This window comes from Pseudopipra pipra, chromosome 3, assembly GCF_036250125.1.
Source record: "Pseudopipra pipra isolate bDixPip1 chromosome 3, bDixPip1.hap1, whole genome shotgun sequence".
Lineage (NCBI taxonomy): Eukaryota > Metazoa > Chordata > Aves > Passeriformes > Pipridae > Pseudopipra > Pseudopipra pipra.
In genome coordinates this window covers 17,146,632-17,167,400 of record NC_087551.1, presented here as the reverse complement: position 1 = coordinate 17,167,400, position 20,769 = coordinate 17,146,632, and the positions used below count along the sequence as shown (strand labels likewise).

General features: G+C 44.1%; 1 protein-coding gene across 2 annotated transcripts; it reads left to right on the top strand.

The window, feature by feature from the left end:
* The first annotated feature begins 1,801 nt into the window (after nt 1-1,801).
* PSEN2 (presenilin 2) lies at nt 1,802-20,273 on the top strand. 2 transcript variants are annotated; one of them, XM_064648059.1, is made up of 11 exons: nt 1,802-1,887; nt 7,173-7,369; nt 8,122-8,351; nt 9,358-9,499; nt 10,327-10,394; nt 11,201-11,421; nt 12,277-12,375; nt 14,140-14,217; nt 15,215-15,334; nt 15,846-15,964; nt 17,864-20,273. In XM_064648059.1, the coding sequence occupies exons 2-11, from the start codon at nt 7,226-7,228 to the stop codon at nt 18,017-18,019; spliced, it is 1,377 nt and encodes a 458-aa protein (XP_064504129.1). In that variant the 5' UTR covers nt 1,802-1,887; nt 7,173-7,225; the 3' UTR covers nt 18,020-20,273. The 2 variants fall into 2 exon arrangements, with proteins under 2 accessions (XP_064504129.1, XP_064504130.1); XM_064648060.1 differs by lacking the exon at nt 1,802-1,887 and adding an exon at nt 2,372-2,602.
* Nucleotides 20,274-20,769: the final 496 nt, after the last annotated feature.

Sequence of the window (20,769 nt, the reverse complement as noted above, 5' to 3'; positions counted from 1 at the left end):
GCTTTGAAGTTGTAAAATGCTTTAAAACAGAAAAATATTTTTACTATTATCCCAAATTTGTGTCAGATACGTAAGCTCCATGTAAAAGTAAAGAGGTGTAAAACAACTGTTGGTTGTGGGTAAAGCTGAGTGCAACCAAAATTGCTCCTTCTCCTAATATTAAACTTAACAACCAGCTGAGCATACAAGGCATGAAGAATTAAATTAATCAGAGAAATTTCCACTTAAAAAATCTCCAGCTGGATCAAGTGTCCAGTGAAAAGGTATTCAACAGCTCAGCACAAAGACCAAAGTTAGACATGGTTTTGAGAGAAAAGTGTTAGAAAAGCTGTGACAATCTGCTAGTGAAGAACACAGCCAAGCACACAATTTATCAGTTTTCCCAGAGTGACTTTACCCTGGCAAAGGCCAGCTAGCCATGCTTGGATAGACAGCTCTCTGGGGCTCTGAAGAGTTTTACATGTAACTTATTTCTGTGTGCAGAGTAGTTCAGAATAAGGATTACAGGTACAAGGAAGGTGTATCACTTGTCACCAGTATTGTGCAGGAAATTTTGGGAAAATGATGGCCAACTTAGATTTGGAATCTGCAAAAAATTCCATTTTCTCCAATGATATATAGTGGGGCAGTACACTTACGGTATCTCATGCCTCCTTCATTGCCATCTCACCCTTTGTTCCTTTTGTATGCAAGATCATCACAAATGGCATGGAGCAAAGAGGGGTGTGAAGCTCTGCTGCAAATATTCCCTGTGTTTGTGCCTGAGGTTCTTCCTTAAATGACAACAGCAGCAGAAGGAAATTGCCATGACTTCAGTTCGTGTCTCTGCCCCCACAGATGATGAGCAAGTGATACAGAACTGCCAGAATCTTAATTTTACTTGACTGATGCTTGATAAAGCAATGGGAACAGAGGCAGGAGTGGTATGCGTGCTGACTGAAGAGCAGTTTCATCTGTCTATGGAATTATCTTGCTTACCATCATGCTAATTTAAAAAAAAAATAAACAAAAAGGCTTACATTCTGAAAATACAAACTTCTCACACCCATAGCAAATGTGAAATTGTAATTTTCTTTTATTCACCCCTCTATTCTAAAGGCTGAGCAGAGGTCAGACACAACTCTAGCAGAACTATTCTTTGACCATTTCCTCTGGCTTCTCTATTTAGTTCTCCACACTTCTACCTAATTATTATCCCTTCTAATTTCCATCAGGATCTGCACACTTGTGTAGCTTTTCATTTACTGAAGGAATGTTTTGATAAGTATTAAGCCTTGCAGCAGCTGAAGGGACCCTAAAAGAAGGGCAGAGAGGAACTTTTTGCAAGAGCATGTAGTGACGGCACAAGGGGGAATGGATTCAAACTCAAAGAGGGCAGGTTTAGATTAGATATTAGGAGGAAGTTTTTTGCTGCGAGGGTGATGAGGCACTGGAACAGGTTGCCCAGAGAAGCTGTGGTTGCTCCATCCCTGGAAGTGTTCAACTGTTGGATGGGTTTTAGAGCAACTTGGCCTGGCGGAAGATGGCCCTTCCGATGACAGTGGGGGTTGGAACTGGATGACCTTTAAGGTCCCTTCCAAGCTAAACCACTCTAGGACTCCCCGTGACCCGAAGCCCGGGCCCCGCCCGCACCCTCCCCACTATGGCGGCCCCGCCGCCGCCTCACACACCGCCTCCCCGGCCAACGAACGCCGCCTTCCTATTGGCCGACCCTCCTCCCGTTCTCATCTTCTATTGGAGGAGAGCGGCTCGTAGGCGGGGACACCCGCGGAACGACAGCCTCGTCGACCAATGGGCGAGCGCGGCCGTCCCTCCCGGCTGGCGCCGGGGCCGGGGCGCGGCGGAGCCAATGGGAGCACCGGGGAGCGCGCGCCGGGTCGGGAGCAGGTAAACAGCGGGGCCGGCCGGGGAAGCGGGATCGGGATCGGGATGCGACCCCGGGGGGATGCTGCGGGCTACGGCTGGGGCGGCACGGGCCGGGGCCTGTCGTTCGCGCGGGGTCTCGGGATCGCCGCGTCTATCTCTGTGTGTGTGTATACGTACACACGTATATTCTTATTTGGGTGTGTATGTCATATATGTATATCTAAAAATATACATTCACACGTGTGGTTTTGTATATACATGCGTAAAATGCATGTCCATTTATTTCTCCTGGGCGGTGGCGTCCCCGCCTTCCATCCCGGGTTTCCTTTGGAAGTGCCTCCGGCACACCTTCAGCGGCAGCAGCTTTTTAAGCCTTAGAAGGGACACCTGGGGAGAAGGAGCATCTGCATGGGAGCAGGGTCTCCTCTGGCCTCCTGCAAAATCTCTGCCTGGCGGGGGTGTGTGGGGGGGCGGGGTGGTTTCTTTTCTTTTAAATGTAGGTGTGTGTTGTCCCTGTCTCCGGCCATGCGCTTGGATGAGCAGGGAAGCAGAGCCAGCCCCGGTGTGTCCCTGTGTGTCCTCTGCCAGCCCTCGGGGGAAAGCAGGGGCACCCAGGCTCTGTGCCAGCCGGGTAGGACGCAGGAACTCAGCCCCAACACAGATGTCCTTGAGTGTCCCCAGTGTGTCACCTCCAGCACCTGCTGGCTCCGATGTCCCCGGCAGAATTAGGACCAACGTGAGGAGCTGCTCCTGCATGTGAAGTCTGACCCAAGCTTTGGGGTTTTGCTGGTGAAAGTGTGTCTGCAGGGCTGTGGTGCCTTTATACTGGGATGTAGAGTTGGCTGATAAGAGTACTTGGGCTCAATGCTGGCAAAATAATTCTTCTGACTCTCTTGGGGAGGGTCTGATTTCAGCTCTGCCAGCAAAATTGCCCTTTGGGGCTATATATTGTGTCTTTCTTGTGGGACAAAAGAAAGCAGTGTTCAGCTAAAGTGGAGGAGGAAAGCTACAAATCTTTACAACCTCCCATACTATCTCCTGTGTTGTTATTGTTTGTGATCTGAGGCTGAAAGTGAGTTCTCTTTAAGCCGCTGAGACTGTGTTCCAAGTCTCCTGTCATTTTAGCAGCATGCCTGTTCTGGCTTTATTTATTGGCAAGAACCTGGTAATCTTTCCTCCTAATTTTGGCCCCACCACTTAGGATTTCTTAAGAGTTTTTTTTCTTCTCTTCATATTTACCAACAGCAGTGATTGCTAGAGCCAAAACTTAGGAGAACGTCAGGCTGTCAGTGTCATCCCAAAGCTTTCTCTTGATCTAAATATAGCAAAGAAAAAACAATTCTCTTCATCTAATTGCCATCAAAGGGAACAATATTGTTTTCTTATATTGTATAAGCAGGAATTTTAGCTCTCGAGTGGATAAGTATTCTGAAAGCTATAGCAGCTGTTCTGTGCTGTATATTGTACTGGTATTATTTGTGACAGATGAAATGCAGAGCAAAGGATTTAGGTTGTTTGCATCATGAAAATAAAAGGCAAACTGAGGCTGCATCCTAAAGTTGGTGTGAACTGGCCCAGTTTCATCAAAATCCATAAAGCTGATTTACTGCAGTTGAGGAAAGAGGTCCCTTGCACAAAGAACATGTGGAGAGAATTGGTGACTCCTGCTTTCCTTCAGGCTTCACAAGACTGCTATAAAGCAGGAGTAATTGTATTCCCACCTCGGCTACTCTGTTACATGCAGCACTTACTACTGACCTAGTTTTTGCCCCCTCTCATTTTTGCCGCGCAGTTTTGAGAGTTCAGTCTTTTGGCTCTTAAATGCTGTGTGATCTTTTGAATGGGATCTGGTGGTTTGAACCCATCTACAGAGGCGACGAGGAAAACTTTGCCTGACACAACCTACTGGGTCAGCTTGATGATGGGCTGGCACGTGTTGTTCAACTTCTTCATTTAATGTATTTGGTAGACCATGCTCTAAAGCTTTTTGTGGATATAGATACAGCTCACATTTCCCCCCCACACTCCGGAAGCTCCTTCTGCTGCCTCAGCCAGAAAGGAAGTGTGCTTGTCTCAGTGCTCCATGTTTTCCATTCCTGAACTGTTCTTTCCCTTTTTCAGCTTAGCCTAGAAAACATAGCTAGTATGCACAGATGTACTTGCTGTGCATGAGTCGGTAAGAAGGTTCCTGTGCTTTCCATTATGGGGTATCCAGCATAGTTTTGACAGGTAGAAGTCATCTCCACGAGGCCTTTTCCCTTAGTTTAACTTGTGAAATGATACCAGAAAACAGTGTGGCTCTGTAACACCCCTTTCTTTGTTGCCTGGTGCTCTGTGGCTCCCTTTCTGTTTGGCAAGCAAGCCCCAGGGCAGAAGCTTCATCTTCTTTTGCTCTGCTCAGCCCAAAGGGTGCTATTGTGCTGGGTCCGTGTGTGAGAGTCACCAGGCTGGTCCTTCTTCCCCTGAAGGACAGACTGCTTAAACCAAAGCTCTCTCTGGGAGCCAGCACAGCCTTGGTGCCAGTTCAAAGTGCAGGTCTGATGAATAAACAGTGGCATTAGGCAAAATTCCTTCTGGGTCCATGGTGGGTCAGAGGGGGAGGACCAGTGTTCCTGCCTCCATAAACTGTATGTTCAAGGCTTCTGCTTAGCTAAGAGCCACACTGCCATAGGTGTTGCAGACCTGAGGTGAGGATGGGCTGCTTGTCTGGGAGCAGGCAGAAGGCTTGTCACCGTAAGGCTTGACCCTACTGGAAGGGGGATGGCACGATGCTCCCTTTTCCTCGTGTGGGCACTGCCACTCTGGGAGCCAGTCCTGCTGGGAGCTCGCTCTGTGAAAGCAAAGGAAAACAGGTGCCTTACTATCTTTTGAAAAGTGCTAAACAGCTGATGAGCACCTGGTGTTGGTACCAGAGAGGCAGAGGGTGGTGGCACGACCCCTTTGGCAGGACCACATATTTATGGCAGTTTAAGGCAGCTGTGAGTACAGAGTCTGAGGATTTGTTGAGAGCTGGTTGCCACAAGAGCTCCTATAAAATTTTTGCGGTGTGTTTGTGTCAACCCTCACTGAAACCACAGCCTTTTAAATAAGGGACAGTAAAGCTGTGTTCAGGCCTGAATCTGCTTGCTGACCAAAAGTATCATTGCATCTTTACATGTCCGTATCCTTGTGGAGGGAGAATAGCAGAAAACGTCCTTAAAGTTGGCTGTATTTCAACATGAGATTATTTTTTCCATGCAATTATGAAGGTTAGTAATTGGCACCATCATTTTGCTATTGGTTTAACTCCTCCAGTGGGCATAACAAAGGTGTTGAAAGTAGGCTAATTGGCTGTCCCTTTAAAATTCTCTGCAGAATTTCTCTGTTCACGTAGCAAAAATTATTTCTTAAATACTGGGAGAAAAAGTTGTTTAGTATTTTCATTGGGTTGTTAAAACCCAAATATTGGTCCCAAACTATCAGAGAGTAAGTCTTCATTTATTTGTTCCCTGGTCTCTGACATGGGGAGAAGGGTTTTAGTGTTATTTAAATTCCATAGGTCACAGATCCTGTGGCACACATAACTTACCCTGTTCCTGATCCAGAAGTATGTCATGACTGAATGACTTTATATATCCGACTTCTTTAAAGACCTAAATCCGATAACTGAACCAGAGTCTAGTATCCCAGCTGTAAACTGAGAGCCCTCACGTGCTTAGCTGGAAGAGTGTGTTAAGCACCCAGAGTGGAGATTTTGGTCTCTGTGAGAAATAAGCCCACAAATGCAAGTGTTAAGCAGCTCACTCAGTAAGAACACAGGATTGCTATGAAGCTGACAGGGCCCTTGTGAGGGCTAGCCCTGCATTTATTTCCCATAACTTTACCACTTTTATCATCAAAAGAGGAACAAAATTATATGGAAAAGCAAGAGAAGGCAGGGCAGCAGCAGATGTCTGCAAAATGTTTCACTTGGGTAGATTGAGTTGATGTTCTAAAATTTCCTGAAGGTGCCAGATGTGTTGAGGAGGCTGTGAAAGAAAGGGGGATCTTCCACTCCTCCCTCTTTCCTTCCTTGAAAGCAAATTTCAGTTTCTTTAGTGAGAAGCAAGAATATCTCACAGATCTTCAGAGTACCCATGCTGACCTCTCAAGCTGGCTGGTAGACAGCAGAGTGTGGTGATTGGACTATGAATGCATGATTCAGATTTAAGTGACTGCGTCCAAATCACGTGGCTTCTTCAGCTTCCTCTTCTGAGTTGGATCTATTTCCTGAGACACATGAGCTTGGGTAAAGTACTGTAGAGGGGAGGTGTTTTCTTGCAGATGTTACAGCTTAGAATGCATTAGAGGTATGGTTTTGCTTATGGATGGGTGGCTGAGAATCAGAAGGTGACTTAATTACTTCAGTTGTTTTGTTAAGCTGACTTAATAAATGCTAGAAAGAATTTTCCTATCATTTGTCTCTAAAGCTTCCTGAAACCCTGACTTTAAGGTTGTTCTGCAGTATCCAGGGCAGTGTACCTTCTCCCTCTGGTGTTTAGAAAGGAGAGTGGTTCTTTCTTTTCTGCACTGTGTCACTGCTTTGCCTGCTTTTCTGCACAGCCATAGGTGAAAAGAGGCCAAACATTTCTATTCCCCACTTTTATACTCCAAGTTTTTGCCCATCCAAATAATTTTCCTTTTAATCACAAGACAAAAAACCCAAAAGTGGCTCTCCTAAGGAAACAGGTCTTTTCCTTACTACACAAGCCTCTCCTTGTCCATGGGCAAAGAGAAGAACTGCTTATAACATTCATCTGGTTAATAAACAGTCATAACAGGGAAGACAGCACGTAACTCCTGATTAGTGGCTTATGTAAAGCTGAGGCTCCAGGTTCCTAAGAAAGTTCTGCTACTTGCCAATGCTTGCAGAGTGTTGTGTAAGAGCTGAGCTCTCTTAGCTTTCTATCAGGCAGCCAGCATTTGAGCAAAGCTTTGTTTGGCCTGTGCAAAATAAACACTGAGCCCTGAGAAACCTCCTGTGTGGAAGGCAAGGTGTACTGGTAGGAGAGGGAAAATAGAGATAGCAACTGCAAAAGCTGTGGCAAAGAAAAAGTACTAGGTTTCTTCAGTGCTGCATTTTGCTGATCTCCCTGACTGCAGAAGTCACAGTGACTAATGGAACGGATTGTCATGCCTGGGGTGCTGAGAGACTAAATCAGCTGTTAGGAGAAGATGGAGTTACGTGGGGTGCTGTAGCCTCCCTGCTGAAATTGTGCCTCCTTTTCAGACTTCCGTTGTTTGCACTGTGATGTTCACTGTTTTCTCTGCTCTGCTTGTCCCTTCAGCCTTGAATAGTGCTTGGCTGTGCCCCTCCTGAGTGCTCCATAGGAAAGCGGCGATGATCACATTCATGAACAATTCAGACAGTGAGGAGGAGCCCTGCAATGAGAGAACATCCCTGATGTCTGCAGAGAGCCCTCCAGTACCCTCCTACCAGGATGGCCTGCAAGCCTCGGAAGCAGGGGAAGTGCAGGCACACAGGGTAGGTGTGCATCCATCCTGGGGAGTGAGGACATGGGGTGTGATGACAGATGTAGTCCTGCTACACCTCCATCCCTCCTGGCAGACTGGCTTCTAGGATTGTGTTTGGCCAGTGTTGTTTCCCTGGTGTCACTCTCAGCCAGCAGCAGCATTGCCTGTTCCCATTTCCTCCACTATGACTTTTTCCCCATTTTTATCTCCATATATACTCCTCCCTTTTCCTTCCTTTTGGTAAAGATACAGGCTTTTAATCAGGACCTGATGCACATATGACTCTTGCAGGATATCCTTTTTAGCCTTCTTGTTTTGCCAGACACCCTTTTTCTGCTCTGGTCTGATGCAGCTAATGAACAGAATCTAGTCCAGCTGCCAGCAAAGCAGCAGGGTAAAGCAAGCGCAGCATTGCTGGCAGGGGGAGGAAATTGTCAAGCTTATGCCACCTCAGATGACATTTCTTCTATCTCAGCTCTGGACATCTTACCCTTTGTATGCATGTGCCCCTCTATATGTTTGCACTTGAAGAGGCCCTTAGATATTCATGGTTTTGGTTTAAAAACTCCACTGCAACCTGTTTGCAATGGAATTTCTATTGTATTGTTCAGTTGGTATTTTATAACTAGTTGGTACTAGGTTCTATTAGAACCCAGTTGGTATACTGTGGTGGCCTACAGCAGCCTCATAAGATATGACGGAATAAAGCTTTGAACACAAAGAAAATAAGCATCTTATATGTTTGCTAATATTTCTTTTCAGAAGAGGCGAGCAGGTAGCAGCCGTAGCCCAAACAATATTGCGGGTGGAGAAATGCCTGGCTCGGGTGTTCCAGTGAGAGAAAGCGCCCCGGAAAATGAAGAGGAGGAACTGACTCTGAAATATGGAGCAAAGCATGTAATCATGCTCTTTGTGCCTGTCACCCTTTGTATGATTGTTGTCGTCGCCACCATAAAGTCAGTGCGCTTCTATACGGAGAAAAACGGGCAGCTGTAAGTGGGGTCTGCAAACAGCCTCTGAGTAACGGGGACCCCCGGCTTCACACACACCTCCGTGCACACGCGTCTGTGCACACGTAGCGCTCCCTTGGCAGGCTGGGAGAACCTTTACACAGGTGAAGGTGGCTCTATAAACATGCAGAGAGCTTACTAAAGAATGCTACCTTCACCTGTGTAAGTTTTTCCCATACCTGCATTAACAGCAACTCGTTAGCGCTGTCGTTAGGGTGCCCTGAGCGAGGCCTGTGAGCAGCGTGATAATGGAGCTGCTTCATTCTGCAGCATGGAAGGCCCAGGCTGAACTCCTAGGCTGTTCACTCACTAGCTGGCAGCAATCAGGGAATAGCATGTTCATTTGGATGAGTGTCTCATTTCCTGGTGATATTTCTGGTTCCTGAAGACTCATGGTGTGGATACATAACTCCATCCAGCTCTTGCTGACTGTGTCTGACTCCTAGGGCCTGTCTCCTGGGGCTCTAACTGTGCTTCACACGTTGAGTGGAGAAACAGGGACTGTAGTCCCTTGAACTGAAGCAAAGGAAACAAAACAGGGTGGCAGGAAGGGGTGCAGGGTGACGAGATGGGGTAAAAGAGTCCAAGACTCTCCTACCAAGTGTGGAAAGAAAAGGTGTCCCCCCTTTCAGAACAGCACCTGGGATATATCCTCCTAATTATCATGGAGAGGATCCAGAGCATGCAATAAAAATTCATGGCCTGGAGAGCAGTTACTAAACTAAAATCATTTATACTCTAGGCCTTTTTGTTTTGAGCTCTGCCAGCTACAGCTTCTCTGTAGGAATGTGGTTTTGATAGAGACCGCTAATCTTTAGTTGATAATTAAACTTGAGCCCAGCCCCTTCAGAGGCTACATCTCGTTTTTGCTGTCCTTGATAGTCCTACCTCCCTTTCTTTCCCACACTCAGAGAGGTCTGGTTTTATCTGGGGTGGTTAGTTAGAAGAGAATATGTATACTTCACGTGGCTTTTGCTTTCTCCTGCAGGATCTACACCCCTTTCAGTGAGGATACCCCGTCTGTGGGCCAGCGCCTCTTGAACTCGGTGTTGAACACTATCATAATGATCAGTGTCATCATTGTAATGACTGTGTTCCTAGTTCTGCTCTATAAATATCGCTGCTACAAGGTAAAGCGTTCGTGACAGAGCCTTTTCCACCTGTTCCTGAGCTTGAGTTCAAGTGAGCCTTGCGTGTCAGTGAGAAATATGGGCACTGCACTGGCTAATCCACATCTTAGTCATAGCAGGTATCAAACTGAAGCCTTTGTCAGGGGTGGTAGAGCTGTGCCCCTGCATGTGTGCTGCTGTTATTTAGTCACTAGTGACAGGCTCTTAAAAACGAGGCCTTCTGCTTTGTGTTACTTGGTCTGGTTTTCTCCATCTGATCCAAAGGTTTTGCCGTTTGTACTTATGGACTAAGTTGTACCATTTACTGTGAATGCCTTCTCTTAGACATTTCAGACAGCCTTTGTGGGAACTGATATTATTCCTGCCTGTAGCAGCTCCAGTGGAAGAGCACTAGGCTTGGAGGGAAAGGCACATTCAGGTTCTGTGGTGCCCAGGGAATAGGTGGTACCAGCCCAGCATTTGAGCTCTGGCCATTCCTGCTTTGTAAACTTGTCCCAAAGATGAATTTATTTTACAGCCTTGGGTAAATCCATCATCCTCCCCATCAAGCAGAGAGAATGTGCTCACCTAAGCTAGGAGCAAGTATGGATATCCATGGAAATGCATAGGAAAGAGACTTAAAAAAACCCAAACCAGCAAAACCACTAAGACACAGAATATGAAGTGAAAGAGTTTGGGAGAACTGGGAGGAACTGGCTGTCCCTCCTCCCTGACTGACTATGGGGACACGGGAGGAGGAGTGCAGAAGGAGACTGTCAGGGTGCAGTACTGTGACCTGTGCAGGGGTAACAGCCCCTACAATCACTGTCTCTTCTTGCCCTTGACAGTTCATCCATGGCTGGCTGATCCTGTCCTCTTTGATGCTGCTCTTCCTCTTTACCTACATATATCTTGGGTAAGTGGGAATGGTGCAGGTAACCTCTCAGTTCAGGGCTCCTCTTTTTGCAGAAAGTCCCCAGCTTGAACAAGGAAAGAAATGTCTCCCCTTCTCCAAATGGAGGTTTTAGGATTGTTGGAATCAGATAGCTTTCTTTTTTAAAAAATGGAAAATGAGGTCTTTATTAGGCAGTGCCTGATTTTACAGTGCCTGCTGTAAAAAAATCACTGGGAAGTGATACTGTGAGCATGAAATGAACAGGCTGAACACTGTGGTACAGAGGCCCTGAATTACACAGTGAGAAGCAAATGGAGATGAACTTCATGTGCTGAGTTGCTTCTCTGATTTGTCTTGCCTTTTTCTTAGACTACATTGTTTCAAGCTCATTCCCTTGGCTCCCAGCTCAGACTTTTAACTTGTGGGTGGCACTTGTTAAGTCTTTTCGTCTTTAACTCTGAGCATCATGCATTTGGTGGGATGACACTTATGTGACTTCTTTGGTGTAGAGTCATGTAGCTGCAGGCCAGTGTTCAGTCAAAACTTGAAATCCTGCCTGCTCAAATCCTTGGAATCGCTGTTGAACTTGGGACTAGGGCAGTGTGGTGCTTGTCTGCACACACAAGGTGTCCATCACATGCAGGAGGAACAGAGAACTCAGAGCAGCAACTGGCCAAAGGGCAGGTTCCCCTTTCATGACTGAGAGTTGCTTTTATTCTGCTTCCTCCTGGTGTAGTTGGAGGCTTGTTTGTTTAACTGCAGCTAGTAGGATGCTTTACATGTCAGTTGCTTTTATTGCTTAGCTAAATTTTCTTGTTGTGTTTCAGTGAAGTATTGAAGACCTACAATGTGGCCATGGATTACCCCACTCTGTTCTTAGTCATCTGGAATTTTGGAGCTGTTGGAATGATTTGCATCCACTGGAAAGGTCCCTTGCAGCTCCAGCAAGCATATCTCATTATGATCAGTGCTCTAATGGCATTGGTTTTCATTAAATATCTACCTGAGTGGTCAGCATGGGTGATTCTAGGTGCAATCTCCATCTATGGTAAGTCTGGGTTGTGACTCTCAAGGTGTGGCTCCTGGAAAGGTCACTCTGAAGCAATCTCAGGACTGTGTATGTCATTGAAAAACAGCTTTATGGTGCTACCAGCTTTAGAAAGAGGTAAATGGGCAATTAAGTAGACTCCCTAGTTTGTCTCTTGCTAACTTGGCTGTGTAGGTAGTGTACTCCTACCAGGTCTTTCAAAGTGGATCACCAAGTCAGGGAAGTACTGAACCACACCTAACTGCATGGTAGGGGTGGTTGGATTTTTATCAGTAGCAACCTGATAGTGTTGCAGGTTTTATTTACTGTTATTGAGGGATCATAGATTTTGGTATGAGGTATAAGTTTCAAGAGAACCTGCAGAACAAGAGGGATCCAGGAAGTAACATTCAAATTGGGGCAGAGCTCTGATGGAGGAGAGAGAGTAGGCAAAGAGGTACTGGACCAAAGGCCTTCATTCATGTGATACACAGAGCCTGTGTATGTAGTCATGGATTGTGGAATGTGAACAAAGTACCCCCACTCCTCCTCCTCTAATTAAATTTAACACCTCAATGAAATGCTGTCATCTGCTTTCAAAGAAATAATGTGATATTCTCAAGAGGCTTTTTATAGGATTAGCACAATGAAAACTCTTATTACGTTAAGGCTTGGAGATGGTATTTTAAGTGAACAACATTTTCAGGGAATAGAACAGCTAGAGTTATGCAAAGTGGTGGAAACTGCCATTCAGGAAATCATCCAGTTAATATTGATATATGTTATTTTGAGAGGAGAATGCCTTTTTAAAGATAAAGAATGTAAAATATCATTGATAGTTCAGGATAAGATTGACTGGCCCTTTTCTTTTTGCAGATCTGATGGCTGTTCTCTGTCCCAAGGGGCCACTGAGAATGCTGGTAGAAACTGCACAGGAGAGAAATGAGCCAATTTTCCCTGCATTAATATATTCCTGTGAGTAAGATTAGAATGTTAATGTTTTTAGCCAGATTAAACTCTATTAAATAAACTATTTCTGTGTCAAACCAAAGAGCACTATTTTAGTGGCTTCCTTGCCCTAAGATTGGTACACATTTATATTTTGGAACAGACCATTTTAGAAGGCCTTGTTTATCAGTTACAATGGTGCCAAGTCTAATTAGCCAAAGGAGGCCCACATTTGCCTTGTGGAACTGAAATGTTCAGAAGATTTACCCTTTAATGAATACAGTGCAGAACATGCCCCTTTTTTCTGCATACAAAAACGTGTGTAAGGTGGACAGTTGTGTTTGTAAGGTTCTGTGGTTAGGTGATGCTAACTCAGTAACTTATGCCTTGTGGGTAAGCTTTACAGACTCACTTTAAACATGTGATGAGGCTCCATTCTTCCTGCATTCCCCTCTTGCCCTGTGTCCTGTACAGATGGTAGTGCTTAGAATGTCTTTGCTTCATTGTTAGTTATGTGGCTGCTTTGCAAAGGGCTCTGTTCAGGTATTGCTTTGCAGACAAAATCACTCATCTCTTCCCTGGTTTTCTTGGGCTGTTTAACTACCACGGTGTCTGGTGTCCTCATCCACAAAGGTATACATGTGCTTAAGGTTAAGGTAGTCAATGCAGGAGACTCAATGCTCATTGGACATGGACCTCAGTGACTTTTCATTACATCACTTCTAAGATGAATGAGTATTTCCGTGTTTGGTGCTAAGTTGAGGATGTCTACAACCTGATTGATTTTTTTTTTCCAAGCATTTAATGTTATATAAATGCTTTTATGTGTTCCAAGGAGAGCCTCAGTTGGCTTCAGCTGCCCTCCCTTTTACTGGAGATTGTTATACTGACCTCAAGATGAAGTCTCTCACATGCTTTAGTGAACAAACAAAGAGTTTCTCTAAAGGAGAATGCAGTTCAGCAAATCATAAAAACTGAATGAGAAGTTCTTGTGCAGAACATCAGTGTCTCCCTTGCAAGACCACATTCTGTGGCTCCCTCTAGATGCAAAAGCATCAGCTTGGCTGAGCTTGTAGCAGAAAAGCAGGCACTGTGTTTGCCTTGGCTTGATTTGTTTAGTTTAGCTTTTAAAAAAACAGGAAGACTGATGCACACTTAAATAAACAGATAATTTGAGTTTCCTTCCACTGATTTCGGAATGGTTTGTATTCCTTTTTAATTTAGGGATCCATCTCAAGAATAAACTCCCAAGCGTCCTTCAGTTGTTATTGGAACCAAAACAGAAATAGGCAATATTTGACAGGATGGAAACAAAACAAACAGGCAGAGAGAAAACTAGCACTGTGACAACTCCTGCATATCCCTCACTTGTGTGCTGTACCTCTAGCAGAACATGCGTAAGCTGTTAAGTTAACCTCTGGTTACCTTTTGTACTACCATCATTTCCCGGGAAAATCTGTCCTCTGAAGAGAAAAGCCAGAAACCCGGAAGAAAACAAAGGAGATGAAGACCCTAGTTCTGGAATTTTGCTTTCCTTAGCCCACAGAGTAGACTATACTGACTCTTAGCTATTTGTGCTCTGGGACCTTCTTAAAAACTGAATGGATGCATTTCCTTCTTTTTCTCCCACCTTGCCTTCTCAGTGCCTGAGGAAACCAGCTAAGAGTGAGTGTTTTAAAAGCATTTACAAGGACAAAGATTGGTATTTTTAGGGACAGCTAAATACTTATTTCCTCTGGGCTATAGTGACCAATGATTTATGCAGCCGATTACTTTCTCTCTTTCTTCTAGCTGCTATGATGTGGACAGTTGGAATGGCAAAGCCAGACACAGCAGCAAGAGGATCAAGTCAGCAGACATGGGATACAGGTTTGTTTGCATGTCCCTCTTCTATATAGGGCACTGCCCCATGGAAATAGTGTCTGTGTTTGAGACTGCAAGCAAAAGTAAGGCCCTGAATCCTCACAGATGCATTTTTTTCAGTGTTGTTAACTGCAGAACTTCAGAGAAGACAGTACCTTTTAATGTCAAAGCAATAAATGTATGCAAAGGTTTGATAACTGAACATGCCACTTATTTCAGGATAAAGCAGCCAACAAACTAAGCAATGACAGGGCCACAATCCTGCTTTGAAACTGGGCCCAGAGCAGGTGCAAACTACTTGCTGAGGTGTACAGAAAACCTCTGTGGTAGGAGCAGCATCCTGTCAGACTGATGTGGACTGGAGAGTTTGTATGAGCTTCTGAAAAATAAGAACTGTCAGATAGAATCATGGATCACAGCCTGGTTGCTTCCAAAAGCACTATCAAGGGCTCTGTCAGATGTGTTTTAAAGGGGGGGGGATTAAATCTGTGAACAATGAAATGTGTCTGCTTTGTATATGTGAACACGCAGCTCCAATGTCAATGTGATCAGGGCAGGACTTTTCTCATAAATGGCAGTCCTCTTAGTCATCCATTTTTGTCATATTGCCAGTTAGGGAATACCTGAGCACCTCCACCCCAAAGGTATGACAATGTGGGAATGCATATTAACTTTACTTGGCTTTACTTGTCATTGTAGCCTGTGCAGGGCAATGCTTAGGTCTGTGTACGTGCTCGCTTGGTAACCCATTGAACTTCTGGGTGGCCGCCAAAGAAGCTGTGAACACGTACCCTTCCAACTGTTACAAATAATAACCTGTTTTCCTCAAAGCCACTTAATGTCTCTGCTTGAACTGGTTGTGATGATCACACCTCCAAGAAACAAAGGGCTTACCCATTCCAGGGCAGCTTCACAGAAGTGTGGATTTCATCCACTAAAACAAGTTATAAATGTGTTTCTTCTTGTTGGTATGCTCTTCTTGGCCTATTTTTGTGGAACCAAGCTGAGGATGGGAGAGAACACCACAGGAGCCCTTCACATGCAGACTCTCAGATGTCAGAGACGAGGAGTCCTGTTCCAACCCGCCCCGTCACTTCTTTAGAGGAGCTCGAGGAGGAGGAAAGTAAGGGAAGCTTTATACCTTTTTTTCAGTCTAGTCAGAGCCTGACATTTATACTCTTTGTGGTTAGTGCTCTCTTACCCAGTTTGGACTAATGACAGTTAATTTGAAGAGTTGTGACTTGTTTGAACAACAAAGATCTTGAGTCTGACTGTGTATTACTTCTTGCTGCTGCAGAATCTGTTCTGGGATTGTAGTTCCAGTGACGTCTCTTGCCTATGTGTACAATTTGAACAGTTCCTTCTTCCCCTTGCCTCCTGTCCCTCTCTGTCCTTGTGCTTCCTCAGGCAGTACATTATAACGCAGCCCAGGGAAGCACCTCAGAGAATGAGGCTGAGGAAAAACAGCAGGAGGCAGGGCTGGAAATCTCAGCCTCCTTGGAAATGTGTGGGTCCAGGCTGGTAGCCAGGACTAGGAACCTTCACCTGCTTTCCAGGGGACAAGAATTTGTTCCAGAGGAAGCAAAACAGGAGGCTCAAAATTAATACTTGTTTTCTTTTTCCACTTCTTTCAGGGGGCGTGAAGCTGGGCCTTGGAGACTTCATATTTTACAGTGTGCTTGTTGGGAAAGCAGCTGCCACAGCTAGTGGAGACTGGAATACTACGCTCGCCTGCTTTGTAGCCATTCTCATAGTAAGTGAGCAGGCTTTTAAAAGCTCTGTTACACCCTGTTTAGCACAGCAGTGTTGCCAGAAGTACCAGCAGCTGAGCACTGCTAAATCACTGCAGGTAACATGCTAGATATTTAGGAGAAACCACCCAGTGTTCTGTGTATAAAGACAGGCTTCAAACAGCCACTGAACCTGAACGATACAGACTCATCAGAGCAGAGCCAAGGGGGTGAAACAGCCCCAGGAAAAACAGTTGCAGCTGAACTGTTGGTGTGTTTGTTTCAGCATTAAACAACTGGGGACTTTTATCAGCCATAAGAGTCAATATTACAAACACTACATTGATTAGCAAATGTAGTTGAAAAGGTTAACTCCCTTGTGCTAAAGGGAGCTGCTAGTAAGAGGATGAAGACCTACTTTATTCTAGTATTTGGGCTGGAAAAAATGGAAAGGAAGGAGACTTAAATCCATGGAAATTATCAGTAAAAGCAGAGGACAAACATACTGTAACTGCTAAAGGAGCAGGTCCTGCCAGGTCTAATGACCACACACTGTCAAGCTTTCACCTAGGTAGAAAATGATTACTATGCACTTGCTGTTTAATCAGCATCCTCATGGAAACTAACAACGAGAAAGGCAGGATTTTTAGAATGTAAAAGAAAATCAATTATCGTGTCTTTCTTGGGCTGCTGTTTCCCCAGTAAGATCCTAAGGATAGTGAAAGTGACTTTCACTTGTGAAGACTGTGGATCAAAGAGCAAGAGAGCTAGAAATGAGGTACCTTAAATAAAGTGTGTTGAGTGTAGCTTTCCTACCCCATAGGTCAGAGAAACCTATAGGATCACCTACCTCCATATCCTGGGGTCCAGCACTGGGGAAATGTTCTTGCTTGTCTGTCCATGAGGCCAAATGCCCCAGTGTGTGTCTTTTACAGCACTGTTAAAATTCGTTCTGTCTCCTTTTGCAGTTTCATAATCTTGCTGCTGTGTGGCTTTCTGGTTCCCCAAAAATATCCCTCCAGTACCCCAGCAGTAAGCACATCTTTAAAGGTAGATATGAACTAAGGGGCAGATGTAGGCCAGATATGTTCCCTAAGAGTATAAGAACAGAGCCACAGGCTCAGGTGGATTGTAAACAAACTTGTAGCCTATAAACAGTTATAAAAAATGATTAGAAAATCCTATCTGCTGATCTTTAGCTAGTGGGTATTTTTGGAGCCTAGTGTCTTTGAAGGTTTGTCATCGTGGAGGAATTAAAAAGGGCTTTGGTGAGAGAAGGAATTGATATCTAAATGCACTAAGCCTTACTGTCTACCCAAAATGTACAACAGCTTCCACACATGCTCCAGAAAACAGAGCTTGGTTTCCTATCCAGATTAAACCAGAATTCACCTATCGTAGTAAGCAATCCAGTCAAAAGAACAGCAGTGGATATTTGGGTTGGGTTGGTTTATTTTGTTTTCCTTACTTTTTTTACCCCAAGAGACCTTGTAAACTGGGAAGATGTTATAAGCACATCCTGCTGTGTATTAGAGTCCTTCAGTGAAGCTTCTGTCTGCAGTTTAGCAGGATTTAAGTGCTTTTGTCTGCTGAGTCAGTACTTCATACATAATGGCACAGAACAAAAAGCAAAATAATCTGTAAATAAGTTAACCTCTTGGGGTCAGCTGTATGTCAGCATTGGCTGTTTATACCACTGTCTCAGCAGAGAGATGTGCTCAAGATTGCTGAGGAAAAACCTGGCCAACCTGTGTAAAAGATGAAGCTGTGGGCAAATATACATCATACCACTGGTAGCCCAGGCAGGCTCCAGTGCTGATTATCTGTAGCTGATTATCTGTATATTGGGTTGTTGGTGGCAGATACGTTTCTGGTCATCTTACTGTATGTCCTCGTGTTTTTTATTTTCTTTTCTCTTACAGGGTTTATGCTTAACACTTTTATTACTGGCTGTTTTTAAGAAGGCACTGCCTGCTCTTCCCATCTCCATCACCTTTGGCTTGATCTTTTACTTCTCGACAGACAACCTTGTGCGACCATTCATGGACACCCTGGCCTCCCACCAGCTGTATATTTAGAAGAAGTGGGAGTTAGAGGATTCTTTTTCAAGCTTTGCTGTGAAGTATGGTACACTGTTTGGAATAGGTCATAAAGTTTTTACACGTAATGCCATATATTTGTAAGGAAAACACTAATTCTGTGACATGCTGTGTACTAAAAATCTAATAGTTATCGGTTAAACTGAGATTTTTCACAGGATTCTTGGTGAAAAGCCTGGCTCCTTGCTGATGTCAGAGTGTTACTTTTATGTTATTTGATGTGCACAGTGGCTGTTGTGAGCACAGAAACCTGTATGTAGAATGGGACACTAGAGAGGGGAGGGGTCTGATCTGGTCTGATCTTCCAGAAGCTAAGGTGTTTTAGCCCCGGAATTGCAGACAACTTTAACTGTGCTATGGAATTTCTGAGTTTTCATACATTTGAGGTGTTGTGCAAACACGAGCTTCAAGTAATTAGAAAAGCAGAGCAGGCAACGTGCACAGAACAGAGCAGCGTGTGAGCACTAGAGCAGTGAGGCTGAACTTCGTAAGTTGGCTGCTGTGCACACGACGTCTGTTGAAATTGCCCCAAATGCCTATTTATTCTGACCTTAGACCTAGCAAGCCATGATGGATCTAGACAGGGTGTCAGTGGTGGGATGCATCCCTCACTGCAGCCAACAGCTAATGGAGGCGGGGCTGCCCATTCCAGCACATCGGATCCTCAGCGTGGGAAAACAGATACTTTTCTGCTCTCTCCTCCCAAGGTTTTATTTTTTTTTAAATATTTTTCTGGGTCCATACTGGAATCCTCAAATTACCCTAAGGTGGAAATGACTGAACAACTCCAGTAAATCAGACCTGTAACTCATTGTGTGTGTTTCTGGTCTCATTTCTGTGCATTGTTGTAACTACTCCAAAAGAGGAATTACCTTCCCTTTATGAAGAGGTCCCTCTCTTACACTGATTGAGGCTTGGTTTGCCTAGGTTTTTGTACAGTTTAAAGACTTTTTTTTTCATTACAAGTTTTAAAATAGCTATTTACTGTCAAAGGGACTCTTTTGGAAATATCCTGTCATAGTTTGTATCAAAATATTGGGGTGCAAACTTTAATCTGCTGTTACATTACTTCTAGGAATAGTTACACACACTCAAGTGAGTTCATTAAAAAAATTGGTGCTTGGTGCCAGTAAAAAATATATAGGTCTGACTTAACCTTTATGTTTTCTCCACCTTTTGAAAATGACTTTATTTCTACTCTGAGAGTCAGTTTTTCAGTAATAGCCAAGTTCTGTGATTTTCTCCTTTCCTTTTTACTTGAGTGTTTGTTATGCAAACAAGCTTTTTTTTCCTTTGACAGCTGATCAATGTCAGAACATGTAACACAAGATTTTGTGAATAATGCAACGTCAGTGAGAGATGGAGAACTTCATCTCTGAAAAACTTTTTAGATAAGGCTTTGAATTACACATTTTTAATGTAGTACCTTTTTCTAATAAACTTGTTCCAGCTAATCTACTTTGATATTTAACAAGGACATCATGCAGGTGATTCAAACTGATTTTTAAGAAGGATGTAAGGGTTTTTATGAGTTGTGTGTGTGTGTCTCAGCCTGGACAATAAGTAATTCTTCCTCTCTGTTAGTTTTCTGTCCTCATTTCCTACATTTGCAAAGTTTGGACTTAGCAGCTGCAGACAGAGTTAACTATTACTAAAAGGTATTTCCTTTGGAAACGTAAATCAGTAGAGTTCTGTCTGCTGATTTTTAAGGTTTATGTGAGAGTTGTTTTTTCTATTCGTTTGTTTGTGTTTGTTCTTTTTAACTAAGTTATGGGGCCAAATTGGATTACAATCACTGGCAAACATGATTTCACTTTTTGCATTGCGTGGCGTGGAGAGGATGTGAAATATTTGTATGTGCTGGAAGAAATATCCTGCTTGGCTTATCAGGGTTGTAGCATATTGTTAGAAACAATTTGTTTCTATGAAAGCAGAGCTGATACTTGAAGGAAATTGGGAGGGGAACCTTCAAATACTGAAGGATCACTGCTGGAGGTGGTGGTTTTCTGCAGATATCTACTTGCCAAAGATTGGCCTTTCACTGAGCAATTCAAAAGGTAACCAAGCAAGAGATTCTGTCAGTGCAACAGAATGTATTGTCCTGGTGAGTGACAGCATGTATATACTGGAGTGGTTATAATTGTGTAGAAGTTCATATGTATTTACTACAAATATATATATATGTGTGTGTTTGTGTGTGTATATACACAAATACATGCAAATTTTAAAATGACATTGAGTGATGTCTCTTCTCTGTGGACATTTTCACATGTGCCCAAAGCAAAGTTTTGTTGGTGATGTTAATGTTGTACAGCATGGCCTAAGCTGTGAAAATGGAGAGGGCAGGATTTACTCTACTTAGTAGTTGGCTGCTACATGAGATACTGACTCAGTGACCTGGCAACTTGAAGGAGCAAAACATTTGTCTATCTGTTGTGTTCACTCACCAATTTCTACTTGCTGCATGCTCTGCTGAACTGCAGTCTCTGTCACCCTGAAGAAATCCCAATACTCCCACTGATGCACATCCCTGAAAAAGCACAGGTAGGCTGGGGCAATGTCCTTCTTGATGCTGGTGTCACTCAACAGCCTGAAGTCCTATAGGAAGGGCCATGTGTTGGCATTTTCCTACATGATCCTGGTCACATTCCCTCCTCCTCTCCAGTCTAAAATGAGTGTTTCATTGCATCTAATCTCAAATATAGCTTAAGCATACACCAGTCTTTAAG

What these genes read in the sequence shown, in the direction of transcription:
- PSEN2 (XM_064648059.1), top strand. Translation starts at nt 7,226, where the DNA reads ATGATCACATTCATGAACAATTCAGACAGTGAGGAGGAGCCCTGCAAT. An exon ending in ATAAATATCGCTGCTACAAG is followed by an intron (nt 9,500 to 10,326) that starts GTAAAGCGTTCG and finishes TGCCCTTGACAG; the next exon opens with TTCATCCATGGCTGGCTGAT. An exon ending in TTTACCTACATATATCTTGG is followed by an intron (nt 10,395 to 11,200) that starts GTAAGTGGGAAT and finishes GTTGTGTTTCAG; the next exon opens with TGAAGTATTGAAGACCTACA.